We start from the raw sequence: 12,402 nt of genomic DNA on the forward strand, positions 1-12,402 counted from the left end.
AGGGTGGAAGTCACAAACTCCTGCTGCATTCTCTACAAGCACCCTTTTTCCACACCCCAGGGGAAAGCAGGGAAGACAAGGTTCCTGGGGTAAGAGCCAGGGTGGCAGGAGACTCTCAGTTCCCAGGTGAGTCAGCTGGAGAAGGAAAGCAAAAAACCCCAGGGAAACCCCGGTAACTTTCCTCTGCTCTCGCACACTTCCTGGGAATGTTTCATTTATTTGTGTGCTTTCCAGAAACTTCTGTTCTCAGAATCCAGGACTTTCCACAGAACCTGATCTGGTATTAACCCAACCACCTCTCCCATCTTGTTTGCCCACTTGGCTGCCAATCAGCACATGACAAACACCAGGAAGCCGAGCTGGAAACCCACCCCATGGCAATGGCCCTGGAAGATCCCTGCCACATATCCCATTTCTAACACCAAGCCACCAAACCAGCCCGCTGCTTCATGGGCAGGCAGGGGGTTTGTCCTGGGCTCTTCTGCCTGGCACCACAGTAGGAAAGAGCAGAACCACAGAATCCTCTGAGCTGGAAGGGACCCACATGGATCACTGAGTCCAGCTCTTATGCAAATGGCCCATGTGGGGATCAAAACCATGGAACTCTATAAACTATAAATATATGGGAATTGAAGCACATGAAAAACTCCAGAAGAGCCATTGATCCTGAAAGAAAGGGTGGCTTTAGGCATTAGCAATGACAGACAAGCATGTCAAAGCATACCTAACACCAAGGAAGGGTTTGGCTTTGGTCACACAGCAGCAGCTCCTGGTATCAGGGCTCTGACAGCACCCAGAAATGACTTGACCAACAGGCAGCAGCCCATAGGTGCTCGTGCAGAGGAGAAATTACCAAAGCTGTCATGTCTAAATTTAGCCACACCCGAGGGGCGAGAGGGGATCAGAGTTGCTGTACACTGGCCATACTCAGGTGTCCAGCACAGGGCTCTAGCCAGACACAGCTCTCCAGAAGAAAGGAATTTTCTTTCTCTGCAGGTACAGGCATTGATCATGGCCAGACACAGCATCTGGACAGATGGACTAGTCTAGCTTCCTAATCCCTAGCTCTAGTAACTTGGATGTTTGAAAAGAGCTTGGGGGAGGAAATAGATTTTTCCCCCCTTATGTGGGAATTTCCTTGAGTCCCATCTGTCACAGCCATTTCAGAGCTTGTTTTTCTCCAGTTCTAGTCCTACATCCTGGTTTCACTGCTGATGAGCTACAGGACTCAGCAGAAACACATGGAAACAGGTGGCTCTTTCAATCATAACAGGGAGATTAAATCCCCCCAAAATACAGGCATTAACAACAGGGAGATCTGTAAGAACATATTAGAAAAGTCTATGCAAGTTAACCTGGGGAACAGGTTTGTGCATTTTTTAAAAGAACAGCTGCTGCTTTCCCTGCCTTCAGCACAAATTTTAGCTATAAATTTCCATTTTTCAGTCTGTCCTGAAAATCACCAACTTGGAAGTAATTCTCTGCACTACTGGAGTCTTGTTTTCTTGTATAGGAAGCCAGCAGAAACTACCACCACCAGTCAGCCAGAAACAACCCTGCTTCTTCAATCATTTCCTTTTGAACAAGAAGAAATCTGTCCAGGAAAACATTCTGTCCTGATTTTCAAGTGGCCAGCAATAGACTCTTGCTACGCTGTTTCAGCATTTAATTACACTCTCTGTTGAGATGTGCACCTTTTCTTCTGGCCTGCATTCATAATGCCTATTATACACTTGTCTGTGAAACCAGAGGGACTTCAGTTTTCAAATTTCTGCTGTCTGTGCCTGATAATTTATCCTGAAGCTTGTCTTTGATGAGCTAGACAGTCTTCAACAACAAGGCAGACTTTTTCAACCTATTAATGCACATACTGTTTTTCCTCCAAATCTAATTTTCCACTTCTTCCCCAGGCAGTCAGTAACATAACTGGACATAAGAGTTCTGCAGCTATTCCACTACTGCAATACTCATTATTTACTGCTGCTATGTGCATGTGGCACCCCCCTGTTCCACATGCAAGGATCCCATCAGCCCCCTGGGCAGCAAAAGGTGGGTGCTCCTGGTCAGCCAATATCCCTAAGATACTGGTGATCCCAAATCTTTCTCCAAGCCCTTCTGGTAGCACAGGCAGCCACAAGGCACAGGCTGCTCTATTTCCCTCTCTCTATATGATCCTATTAAACACTCGTGCCTATCTCAAAGAGCAATTCCAATTGCTCTGCACAACAACAGGCTCCCTTTGTGATTTCCATTCCCCAGCTTCTGTGCCACAGCCCACCTGCAGAAAATATTGCTCTCCTCCAACACACTGCTGAAGTATTGCCTACCACACGGGCAAAATCTGATCTGTGGGGCCACAACAGCTCCACCTGTAGCACATGAGCTTACAGCTCTGTTTTGACAGATAGCAGATAATTTTTGAGTTATTCAATAATGCTCTACTGCATTTATGTTTAATATGCCTTATACAAGTCTACACATATTTCAAGGAAGGACCCTAAGCTATGTCAATTCAGAGCACTATTTGCCTTCTCATTTCCCAAACTGGGAAGCCCATTACACAGAAAGGGGAAGCAGCCTTCCCTTGAAGAGACAACTGCTCAGAGGCAAAACTATATAAAAAAGCCAATCTCCTGACTCTTGATTAATGGCTGTACTCACTAGACACTGTGACCTTTAGACCTTCCAAGAAGCATCCATTTGTGGTAAAGAAATTAGGGAAATGAAAGGACATTACTGCATCAAAGGCTTCCTTTCAGCACTAATTGGAACAGAAAATACATCACTGCTTTGACATGAAACACTGGAGAGAGAAAGGGCCCACCTTGCAATCTGTTTATTTGCATATACAGGTCAGGAAAGGAAAATTCTCCCTTCTCTGTGTGTTGGACCTTCTTGAAAGGTTAATGATTATGTTTATCTAGAAGTTAAACTTCATGAAAGGTTTCTCTGGGCCAGCCTTTGACTTAAGTGCTTTCACAGAACACCCCACACAATGAATGCCATTCCACAGGCAGGTGCCAGTAACCAGCACTGACTTTAGGTTTCAAGCATGGTATCTTGGGAAATAACCAACCTATTCTGGGAAAGAAGCAAAAAGAGCTTAAAATCACATTTGGAAAGGGAATAGACAAGAGACATAACTAAAAATTACAAATGCTGTAGAGAATTATTTAAGTGTTACACAGTAGAAACGAAAGGTTTTCCTTTATGCTCAAAGGAGCAGGCAGCACTGGAAGCAAAGAATACTTTTCCCATGTACAATGCAAGATCTGCTGTCACATGAGGCCAGGGAGGTTAGACACAGACAGACTCCAAAGAGGATTAAACAAATCAGTGGGGGCCAGATCCATTAGCAATTATGAAGCAGGATGGCCCCAAATCCAGCTTTGGCTAAGAACAGTCCTTAACTGCCGACTGTCAAGGGAAGAAGGGACCCTTCCACACCCACCTTTTCTCTTGTCATCTTGCTCCCACCATCTGCTATAGGAGCCCGGAGCAATAGCTGCGAGGCACCAAAGATGGCCATTTTTGTTTCCACTGAACATTTAAGCCTCCTCAGAAGCACCAGAAATCCTGGGATAAGGGATAGGAAATCGAACCGCAGGAACTCGGCGAGTGTGAGCCTGGAGCGCCCTCTGGGGGTGGCAGGCGGGTGTGCCGCGATCCCACCCCGCTGGAGCACGGCAAAACTGTCCCCGAGGAAGCCACGGATCACAGAGCCTGCAGCCACCCGACAAAAAAGGAATGACTTGTTCGTGGCTGGCTGAATTCTCCTCCTCTTTGTCCTATTTCTCCCAAAGCAAGGCCTTCTAAAATTTTAGAAGTTAAAAAAACTACTTGCTTTGGGAACGTCTTTCTTGTCCATTAACAGTGAGGGAGCAGTGCTGGGACAGGGATGCCTTGACATGACAATAATCCCCTAACAAAGATAATTCACTGTGCACACCCCATAACTCTGGTCCAAACACTCCCCTGTGCAGAAGCCTGGCTCTGGTGGCACTGAGGAGAGCTGGGAGGATGTCAAGCTCCAAAAGCCCTCACAAACCCACTCCACACTAACAACAGGCAGCCCAGAGCTCCCCTCCCAGCAGGCCAGAGCTCCAACAGGACCTGCTCCTTCCCTGCTTTGGCTGCCTGCCCCCTCCCCAGCCGCATTCCCACGGAACGGAAGAATGAAGCCACATGTGCTGCAAAAATATTCCCTGAGGGAGAGAACAGGACAGGGCCCAGCCACCAGACACAACTACATAGATGGCATGGGGGCAAATTTCACACAAGACAGAACTCAGCAGACAAGGGAGCTTCTCTCTCTGCATGTGTCTCTGTCCCCAGGCCTCAAACAATGCTCGTGGTTTGGGTCATGCTGTGTTTAATTTCATGCCATTACCAAGGCACTGGGAGCAAGAGTTATAACCCTTCTGTTGCCACCAGAGAACAACATGTGTCACAGAGATGGCTCCCCTTCTTCTCAGACTCCAATCAACACACAGGAGAACCTGCAGCAGCTACACACAGAAAACTGGGAAGAAAACTTGGAAGCTGCCTGTGTATCTGCACTAATGAGTCAGTTTAGGGAGTCACATTTTCTCAGCCAAAAACAAGACACGTGGCTTGTGTGTGCAGCCACAGATAAACTTGAACCTGGGAGAACAATTAACTACTTCCTAAAGAACAAAGATTATTTACAGAAACTTGTGAAAAGTTTCAGCACTACTGGTTTTAAGAACACTGCAGACAATTTTAAACAAAAGGAGATCAGGAGATGCAATGAACTTTAACATTTCTGAAAGCAGGTATTTCCACTGCAGTTTTCAAGTCCAGTGAAGGCTGAAAAGGATTACTCTGATGAAACAAAACACAGACAAAGCCCAACCCAAACATATCACACAAAGTCAGAGATTACCAACCTTCCCCTCCAGCAGAAGGATGTGGACAGCACTTTGTGCACACCTTACAGCACACAGGACACAGCTCCTGGGAGCAGCAGCAGTCCACAGCCATGTCCTGCCAGGTACTGCTCAACAGGGATTTTGTCCCTGTGGCTCTTCTGTCACAGGAACCTGCCCAGCACATCACAAGCAAACTCTCCATTGCCCAAAGCTCCATTCCTGAATCATTATCATAAATTCTGTAATAAATGTGCTAAAAATGTGCCTTCAGAGTAAGTTAGGTAACACAACAAATGAAGTTTTGTCAGAGACAAGGTTTGAGTTACGCTGTTTACACTCCATTTTTGCACCAGGGTGTGTTAAGTGGTTTCAAACACACTCCAGTTTGGACTAGCAGAGATGCTTTTACCAAAATGAGGCATGTGGGCTCAATTAACAACATTCTCAAGTGCTGGCCAGCCCAGCTTGCACTCCACACAACAGGCCTTTGTTTTGAGCACAGCTCCAGAGGAAGCCTCACCAGCAGATATTCTGACTTGCAGAACATACAACTTCTCCCTGATTTCAATGCTCCCATTGCATTCATGAACTAATTGGGATCTGAAGGTTGGAAATACCCTCTGGAATCATCCAGAGCAGAAATACTGTTGACAATAACAAAGCCAACCATTGCTGGCTCCAACTGGCAAAATTATTCCTTGGAGCTCCATCTCCAAACCCAATCAGCACAGATCAAGGCAGACCAGGCAGACAGCTCCCAGCTTCTCTGGACACAAGTGTCAGCACTATGATTTAGGGCCCAGCAGAATCTCCATGAGGTGCTGCTGGTGCCCCACACCAAACCAAGACTCTGGTTCTAAATATTCTTCCTCTCTCTGACTTGAGAGGATGTCTGTGTTGTAGCTAAATGCTCTGCAACCCCCTCTTGGATTTCAGTAGCACCCTTCTTCTCAAAGGCCACAAGAGAAGCACAGGTTGTCTTTTTCCTTAAATTTTTGTTTAACTTCTGCACATTACAACAGGCAAACAGTTGAAGAAATGATTACTAGACTGAAACAGGTTTAAGCTTCTAGGACTCATAAATGGACAAGAAGGTTAAGAAAATCAATTCATCTCCAAAAGCTAACACAGGCTCCAAAAGAAAACAAATTCTCAAAAGGTAAAAAACCCAAACCAATCCAAAATAAAAAACAAAAACCTCACCTTGCAAATCCTAAACCCTGCTGAGGACGAGTAAACAAAAAGTTTCCTTGCTAGGATGGCCAATGTGCTGAAAGTGAAAGCTAGGCTACTGTCAGGGGAAGTGTCACTATGTAGGTCGTAACCTCTTCCATAGCAGCAGGAATGCTGGGGAACACAGAGTTTTAACTTGGTCATGTATGGCTGTCCTTGGCATTCTTATGACTGACAGTCACATTTAATTCCAGCCCAGGTCAGAACTTACCTTTCAGTTTCCTGTATTTGTCCAGAAACCACCACGGAGCCATGACACAGATGGCAGGTGCCACCTCCTGCCAGCCAGCACGTGGACACTCAGGCTCTCTGGATTCCATTACTGTTTTCCTGCTACTCTGGACAGTGTTTAGATTCCTGTATGCCCTAAGCCACTGGGGTAGAGCAGTTGATGTTTTGAACTCCTCAGGAGTCCTTACTAAAGCAGAACTAAGGAAAGCAAAGCCACATCCTTCCATCAATGGCAATTGATTTCTGTGTAATTATGGGATACACCAGCTTGCAACATCCCTCCCTCTGAGGCAGAAGGCAAAGGTTACCAGCATCAGTTCCAGATCACAAGCTCTGAATTACCCCCATCATAAAAGAAGTGGAGTGATGTGATTTCCTCATCACTGCAGTCTCACAACGTGTAGGATGCCTTCACAGCAATGCCCTGATTGTGTTGTGTAACTCACACACCCAAGCCTGCCCCCACCACATTCCCCACAGTCATACCTCTGTTTCAGGCCGTGGAATAAACACCGGGGGTCTCATCTTCAGGGTCAGGTCCTGGAAGTCCCACTCTCCAAGCACGTACTGCACCGGCATCCTGCGGCAGGCAAAAGGAGCTTTGGGCTGTGCTCACCTCCCTGCCAACCACAGCCCCTGCCAGGGGCTGCAGCTGCAGGAGCAAAGTGCCTGTGCCTGCTGAGGGAGCGGGGAGCTCCCTTCCCACAGCCCAGTTTGTTATCACACACTGCAACTGGGAACCACAGTCAGCCTCACTTCCATACTGGGGAAAGACACAGAACAGAGAGTCCTCGAGGCTGTGTCCAAACATGCCAAGAGCAGGAAGGTCATTGGGAGTAGTCAGCATGGATTTACAAAGGGGAAATCCTTCCGAGGGAGCTGACAGTCACCCGTGACACAGTGACCAGTTTGGTGCACCAAAACCGCACCTTGACTTTCCCTAGGGTTCTGGCACTGCCTCCCATATCCCATATCCCATATCCTCATATCCCATATCCCCATATCCCTTATCATCTCCATATCCCATATCTCCATATCCCATATCTCCATATCTCCATATCCCATATCTCCATATCCCATATCTCCATATCCCATATCTCCATATCCCATATCTCCATATCCCATATCTCCATATCCCATATCTCCATATCCCATATCTCCATATCCCATATCTCCATATCCCATATCTCCATATCCCATATCTCCATATCCCATATCTCCATATCCCATATCTCCATATCCCATATCTCCATATCCCATATCTCCATATCCCATATCTCCATATCCCATATCTCCATATCCCATATCTCCATATCCCATATCTCCATATCCCATATCTCCATATCCCATATCTCCATATCCCATATCTCCATATCCCATATCTCCATATCCCATATCTCCATATCCCATATCTCCATATCCCATATCTCCATATCCCATATCTCCATATCCCATATCTCCATATCCCATATCTCCATATCCCATATCTCCATATCCCATATCTCCATATCCCATATCTCCATATCCCATATCTCCATATCCCATATCTCCATATCCCATATCTCCATATCCCATATCTCCATATCCCATATCTCCATATCCCCATATCCCATATCCAAGCTGATGCAGTACTGGATAAATGAGGTGGGCTAGAAGCTGAGCTTTCAGGCTTGGAAGGTTTACTCCAGCAGCACAAGGCTCAGCTGAAGGCTGATGGAGTGCCCCTGGATCAATATCCTGTAACATGGTCTGGGTGAAGGGACAGAGCACCCTTGGCACCTCTGCAGTGACAGAGGAGTAGTTAACAGACCCGATGGGTGAGCAACTTTCCAGAGAGACCTCTGGGGAAATGGGCTGACAGCAATGCCATGAAATTCAGCAAGGAACAGTACAAAATCATATAAACTGGGGAGGAATAACACCATGCACCAGTACAGCCTGGGGCCTGACCAACTGGACAGTGGTCTTGCAGGTGGACAAGCTGTGCCTCTCACTTGAATCACCATAAGAGACCACCCCAGCACAGTCACTTGACATCTGAGCTGTCTTCCCCCTGCTGCCATTCTCCTGGCTGCTTTTAGGCTGAAGGAAAGCCCTCCAAAGGAACAGCTACAAGAGGATGCTCCTACCTTTGCAGCCGCTTGTGGCTCAGCTGCTGGATTTGCTCCTGCTGCAGTGCTGTAAGTGGAGTGTGGAGGCTTTTGGAATCCAGGCTCTGAAACTGCAAACAAAGTCACTTTAAAACCTGCCCACCTGTGCCAGGTGTTAGGTGGGGTCGTTGGTTGGAGGCAGACAGAGGACACAGCTCACCCAGGGTCACCCACAAACGTGTTTTATTGTTCAGGGTTCTTTTTCTAGGGGGTTTGAATTTCCTGGCCTTGGGTAGCCAATTGGTTGGGATCTCTGTGTGTGCACACAGGGCTGGCTGAGCTCCCTGTCTGGGTTCAAACCTATCCTACCATTGTCTTATCCGGGACTTGTGTCCTTCTGAACTAGGCAAGCCAAACTGCATTTATATCATCACCAGACTGATCTTTTCCAGCTCCAGACTGGCTGTGCTGTGACAGGAGGATCCTCTGCCACCCTGCCAAGGGCACCCTGCAGGCTGATACAGGATGCTGACAAACACAATTGCCTGAGACTGCTGGAAACCAGCTGGAGGGCAATCAGAAGAACCTATCTGCATGTTTAGAAACACACCTTGACAACTGTTCTTCTGCTGCTTCTTGGGGTTCACAAGAATAATTAAAATTAAGAATCACTTCATCATGCAAGTCAGGGTGGATGTTTATGTTACACTTCAGTGTCTGCAAAAGAGCATTTAAGAGACCCCTGAGTGTTCTACTGGCAATAATAAACTATCCCTCACCCTCTCTGCCATCTAAGAGAGGATAAGCTGTTCTGCTCCCTCTAAATGAGATAGAAAGGTAAGAGATTCAATCAAAATGAAAAACTGAGAAGCATACACAGACCTTATTCTTTTCCTGTTACTTAACTGTTTTTGCTCCCAGGACAAATGACACAATGTATTGACTGGATTCTCGTGCTTCAGGGATCCCATTTGTCTCGAACACCTTCTGCCAATAGCTGACCATATCAGTGGCAGTCACGAGCCCAGGTCTTGCACTGCAGCTCCTCCTCAGAAACAACTGCTCTGGACTGAGGACAGCACCTTTACTTGGAGTCCCTCGTCCTAGCACACACCGAGGTGAGAGACTCCACAGCTTCCTGAGCAGTGGGGGGATGAGGCAGCTCATTGTGGAGGTTTCTGGCTGCCACACGTGTTCCTCGTTGTCACCTGCTGCTCTGCCAGTGCTGAGATTCACCTGGTGCTGCCACAGGTCACCGGCTGAGCACAGTCCATGGGGTCTCCACAGGGCAGCACGTGCAGCTCCTCCAGACTAGAACACAGGGCAAGAGAAGAGTGTGAATTCCTCCAGTTACTCAACAACAGCTTCCCCTGGGACAGAATGCAACTGCTTGCCCTAATCCCAGCCCTAGAGCACAAAACCAGTTACTCACACCATACCAGTAACAAAGGACTCCCCCAGAAAAGATTCACGTGACAGCCAACCAGCTAAGCCACTGCAACCCTCTTCTTGCCAGAGCAGCCCAGCTCCAGAGGTCAGAGGCCAGGCTGTGCCCATGGAGGGGCAGAAGGGAGCTGACACACACAGGCACAGCTCTTCTGCCTGTCCTTGGTCCCAGAAAGCCAGTGACACACCAACCCTCAGCCCCACTCCTTGGCTCTCCACCCCACAGGTGGGTCACCCTGGGTTCCCTGTAGGAACACCCTCAGTCTCTCCTAGATTCTTTCTTTTACTCCTCTCTCTGTTCATAAACCACAAGTTGGAGGTTGGCAGGGGCGCTCACAGAAGACCCAGACTTCACAGACCAAGGGTGTTTCACACTGTCACCATCCCCAGAAGGCAAACAAGGGGCACAGAGCCAGAGATCAGAGGAAGGAGAAAATCTCTCCACGTTCTAGAGGGAAGAGAAACACTTGGAAGATGGAAAGGCCAGAAAGGGCAAACCCTGCTAGAGGGAAGTCGGTCTCTTAAAGGAGAGAAGAGGCAGAGCCAGACAGGGAAGAAATACAAACAAGATGACTGCAGGAGACAAAGGAAATGAAACCCCACAAAACAGCTGCTGCATATCACACTTGGAACTGTGTGACACAAACAGAACAACCACCACATTTTCCTGCTGTGATCCATGAGAAGTGAGGGCCCCTCTCCTTTCTGACTCACAGTCCCTGGAGCAACTATGGGTTTCCCTGAGCACCCATTGCCATTCCGCTATTGATGGCTGCTTTTCAACACTGTCTCAGAGAGGAAGCCTCCTCTACTCCAATTTCTCATAAAAAACCACCACACAAACAACTAAATACCTCTCCTGGCCAGCTGGCAGCTGCCCCCTAGGAATGCTGCTGCGGGAAGAGCTCAGCTCCAGCCTGGCAGATGCTGGCACCACAGTCCTGCTCCCGCTGCACAGGGAAACCCTGGCACAGCCAGGCCTCCACTGCCCTCCTCTGTAAAATCAAACACAGCCCAGGGAAGCAGCAGCTCTGCTGCAAAGATCTCCAGGTTGTCTCACCTGCTACCTCCTGGCAAAGGGTGGATGCTTTAAGAGCCCAAGGATCCCCTTTTTGCCATCTGCATTACTCTCAGCAGAGAGACAATCAGCCCCCATGAAAACTTGCCTTTATGTAAAGTCTGTCAGCTACATTATTTATTTGGGAAGCCTCCCACATCAATCTTCACTGCTACAAGAGAAACACTAGAAGACTAAAACATTAACAACCATTAGTGTTCTAAGGGAGGGTGGGAAGACTAATTGGCCGTGGTTGAAACAATTTGCACAGAATCACAGAATTGCTGGGATTAGAAGGGAGCTCTGGAGATCATCCAGTCCAGCTTCCCAACCGAGGAAGGTGACACAGGAACATGGCCAGGTGGGTTCAGCATATCTCCAGAGAGGAAGGATCCATGAGCCCCTGAGCAGCCTATTCCAGTGCCCTGCCACCCTCAGTGTAAAGAAGTCCTTCCTAATGTTGAGGTGAAACTTCTTGTGTTTCACTTTATGGCCATTACTCCTCACCCTGTTGCTGAGCATCACCCTCTCGACAACCTCCTTTGATATATTTATATACATTAATGAGATCCCCTCTCACTTTTCTCTGGACTCAAACAGGCTCAACTCCTACAGTCTCTCATAAAACACACACAGACCCTTCATCATATTTGCTGCCCTCTGCTAGACCCTCTCCAGTGGCTCCTTGTCTTGTCTCTCTTAATAAAGGCCATCAGCTACGGACGTCACGTCCCTGCATGCTACTGCTTGGTACAAACACCTGTCTGCACACAGGTAGGAAGCAGATTTCCTTTCCCCTCTGCAGTTCCGTGGTTTGGTCCTTTCAGCCCCAGCTCCCACTCCCTGTAGCCTCACACGTGCACTGGTGCCTGTGGAAAGACCCAGCCACTCGCACTCTCGGCCCTGCCCCACTCACAGGCCTCGGCAAGGGCCGCAGCTCGCACTGCCCGAGTCCCGTTCCAGCTGCTGCCTGTCCGGCTGAGGCAGGGCCGCACAGCCCCGCGGACACACAGGGGAGGGCGGCCAGGAACTGCCGACCCCCGGCGGTGAACGAGCCACACGAGCAGCGCCGGGACCGACGGCGGCTCCACTTGCAGCCTCTCAGCGTTCCCTGCACATGCAGCACCGTGAGCACGGGCGGGAGCTCCCTTCGCCTGAAGGGCGAGAATGGGCCCGGGGCTGCTCTGAGGCGAGCGACCGCACAGCGACGCCTCACCTCACGGCGCGGCCGGGGGCACAGCCTGCTCCCTCGGGGGCCGGGAGCCCAACCGGCTCCCGGAGGGGCTGGGGGCAGAGCCGCCTGCCTCGGGGACCGGGGCTGAGGGGGCAGCCGCCTCCAGTCCCGCGGCGGGGCCGTGAAGGAGCAGCCGCGCATGGAGCCCGCCGCCGCCGCGCGCACGAGTGACAGCCGCGCCGACCAATGGCGAGCCGGGCCCCGCGGGCGCCGGCCAAT

The 12,402-nt window shown here is 49.1% G+C and overlaps 1 protein-coding gene across 3 annotated transcripts in view; it reads right to left on the reverse strand.

Annotated features, from left to right (window-relative positions):
- The window catches only part of HEMK1 (HemK methyltransferase family member 1), a 28,184-nt gene extending 15,807 nt beyond the window's left edge, over positions 1 to 12,377 (reverse strand). Inside the window, exons 1-4 of one of the 3 annotated variants that reach the window (XM_063411171.1) lie at positions 12,166 to 12,377; positions 9,683 to 9,757; positions 8,486 to 8,577; positions 6,843 to 6,936 (exon numbers count right to left, since the gene is read on the reverse strand). In XM_063411171.1, the coding sequence (XP_063267241.1) occupies positions 6,843 to 6,936; positions 8,486 to 8,577; positions 9,683 to 9,757; positions 12,166 to 12,324 (420 nt within the window). In that variant the 5' untranslated portion in view covers positions 12,325 to 12,377. Of the gene's footprint in view, positions 1 to 6,842; positions 6,937 to 8,485; positions 8,578 to 9,328; positions 9,758 to 12,165 lie in introns of those variants that run through there. The other 2 variants (XM_063411170.1, XM_063411172.1) reach the window with 2 other exon arrangements.
- Between the last annotated feature and the right edge of the window lie 25 nt (positions 12,378 to 12,402).

Source organism: Prinia subflava, chromosome 14, assembly GCF_021018805.1.
Source record: "Prinia subflava isolate CZ2003 ecotype Zambia chromosome 14, Cam_Psub_1.2, whole genome shotgun sequence".
Classification (NCBI taxonomy): Eukaryota; Metazoa; Chordata; class Aves; order Passeriformes; family Cisticolidae; genus Prinia; species Prinia subflava.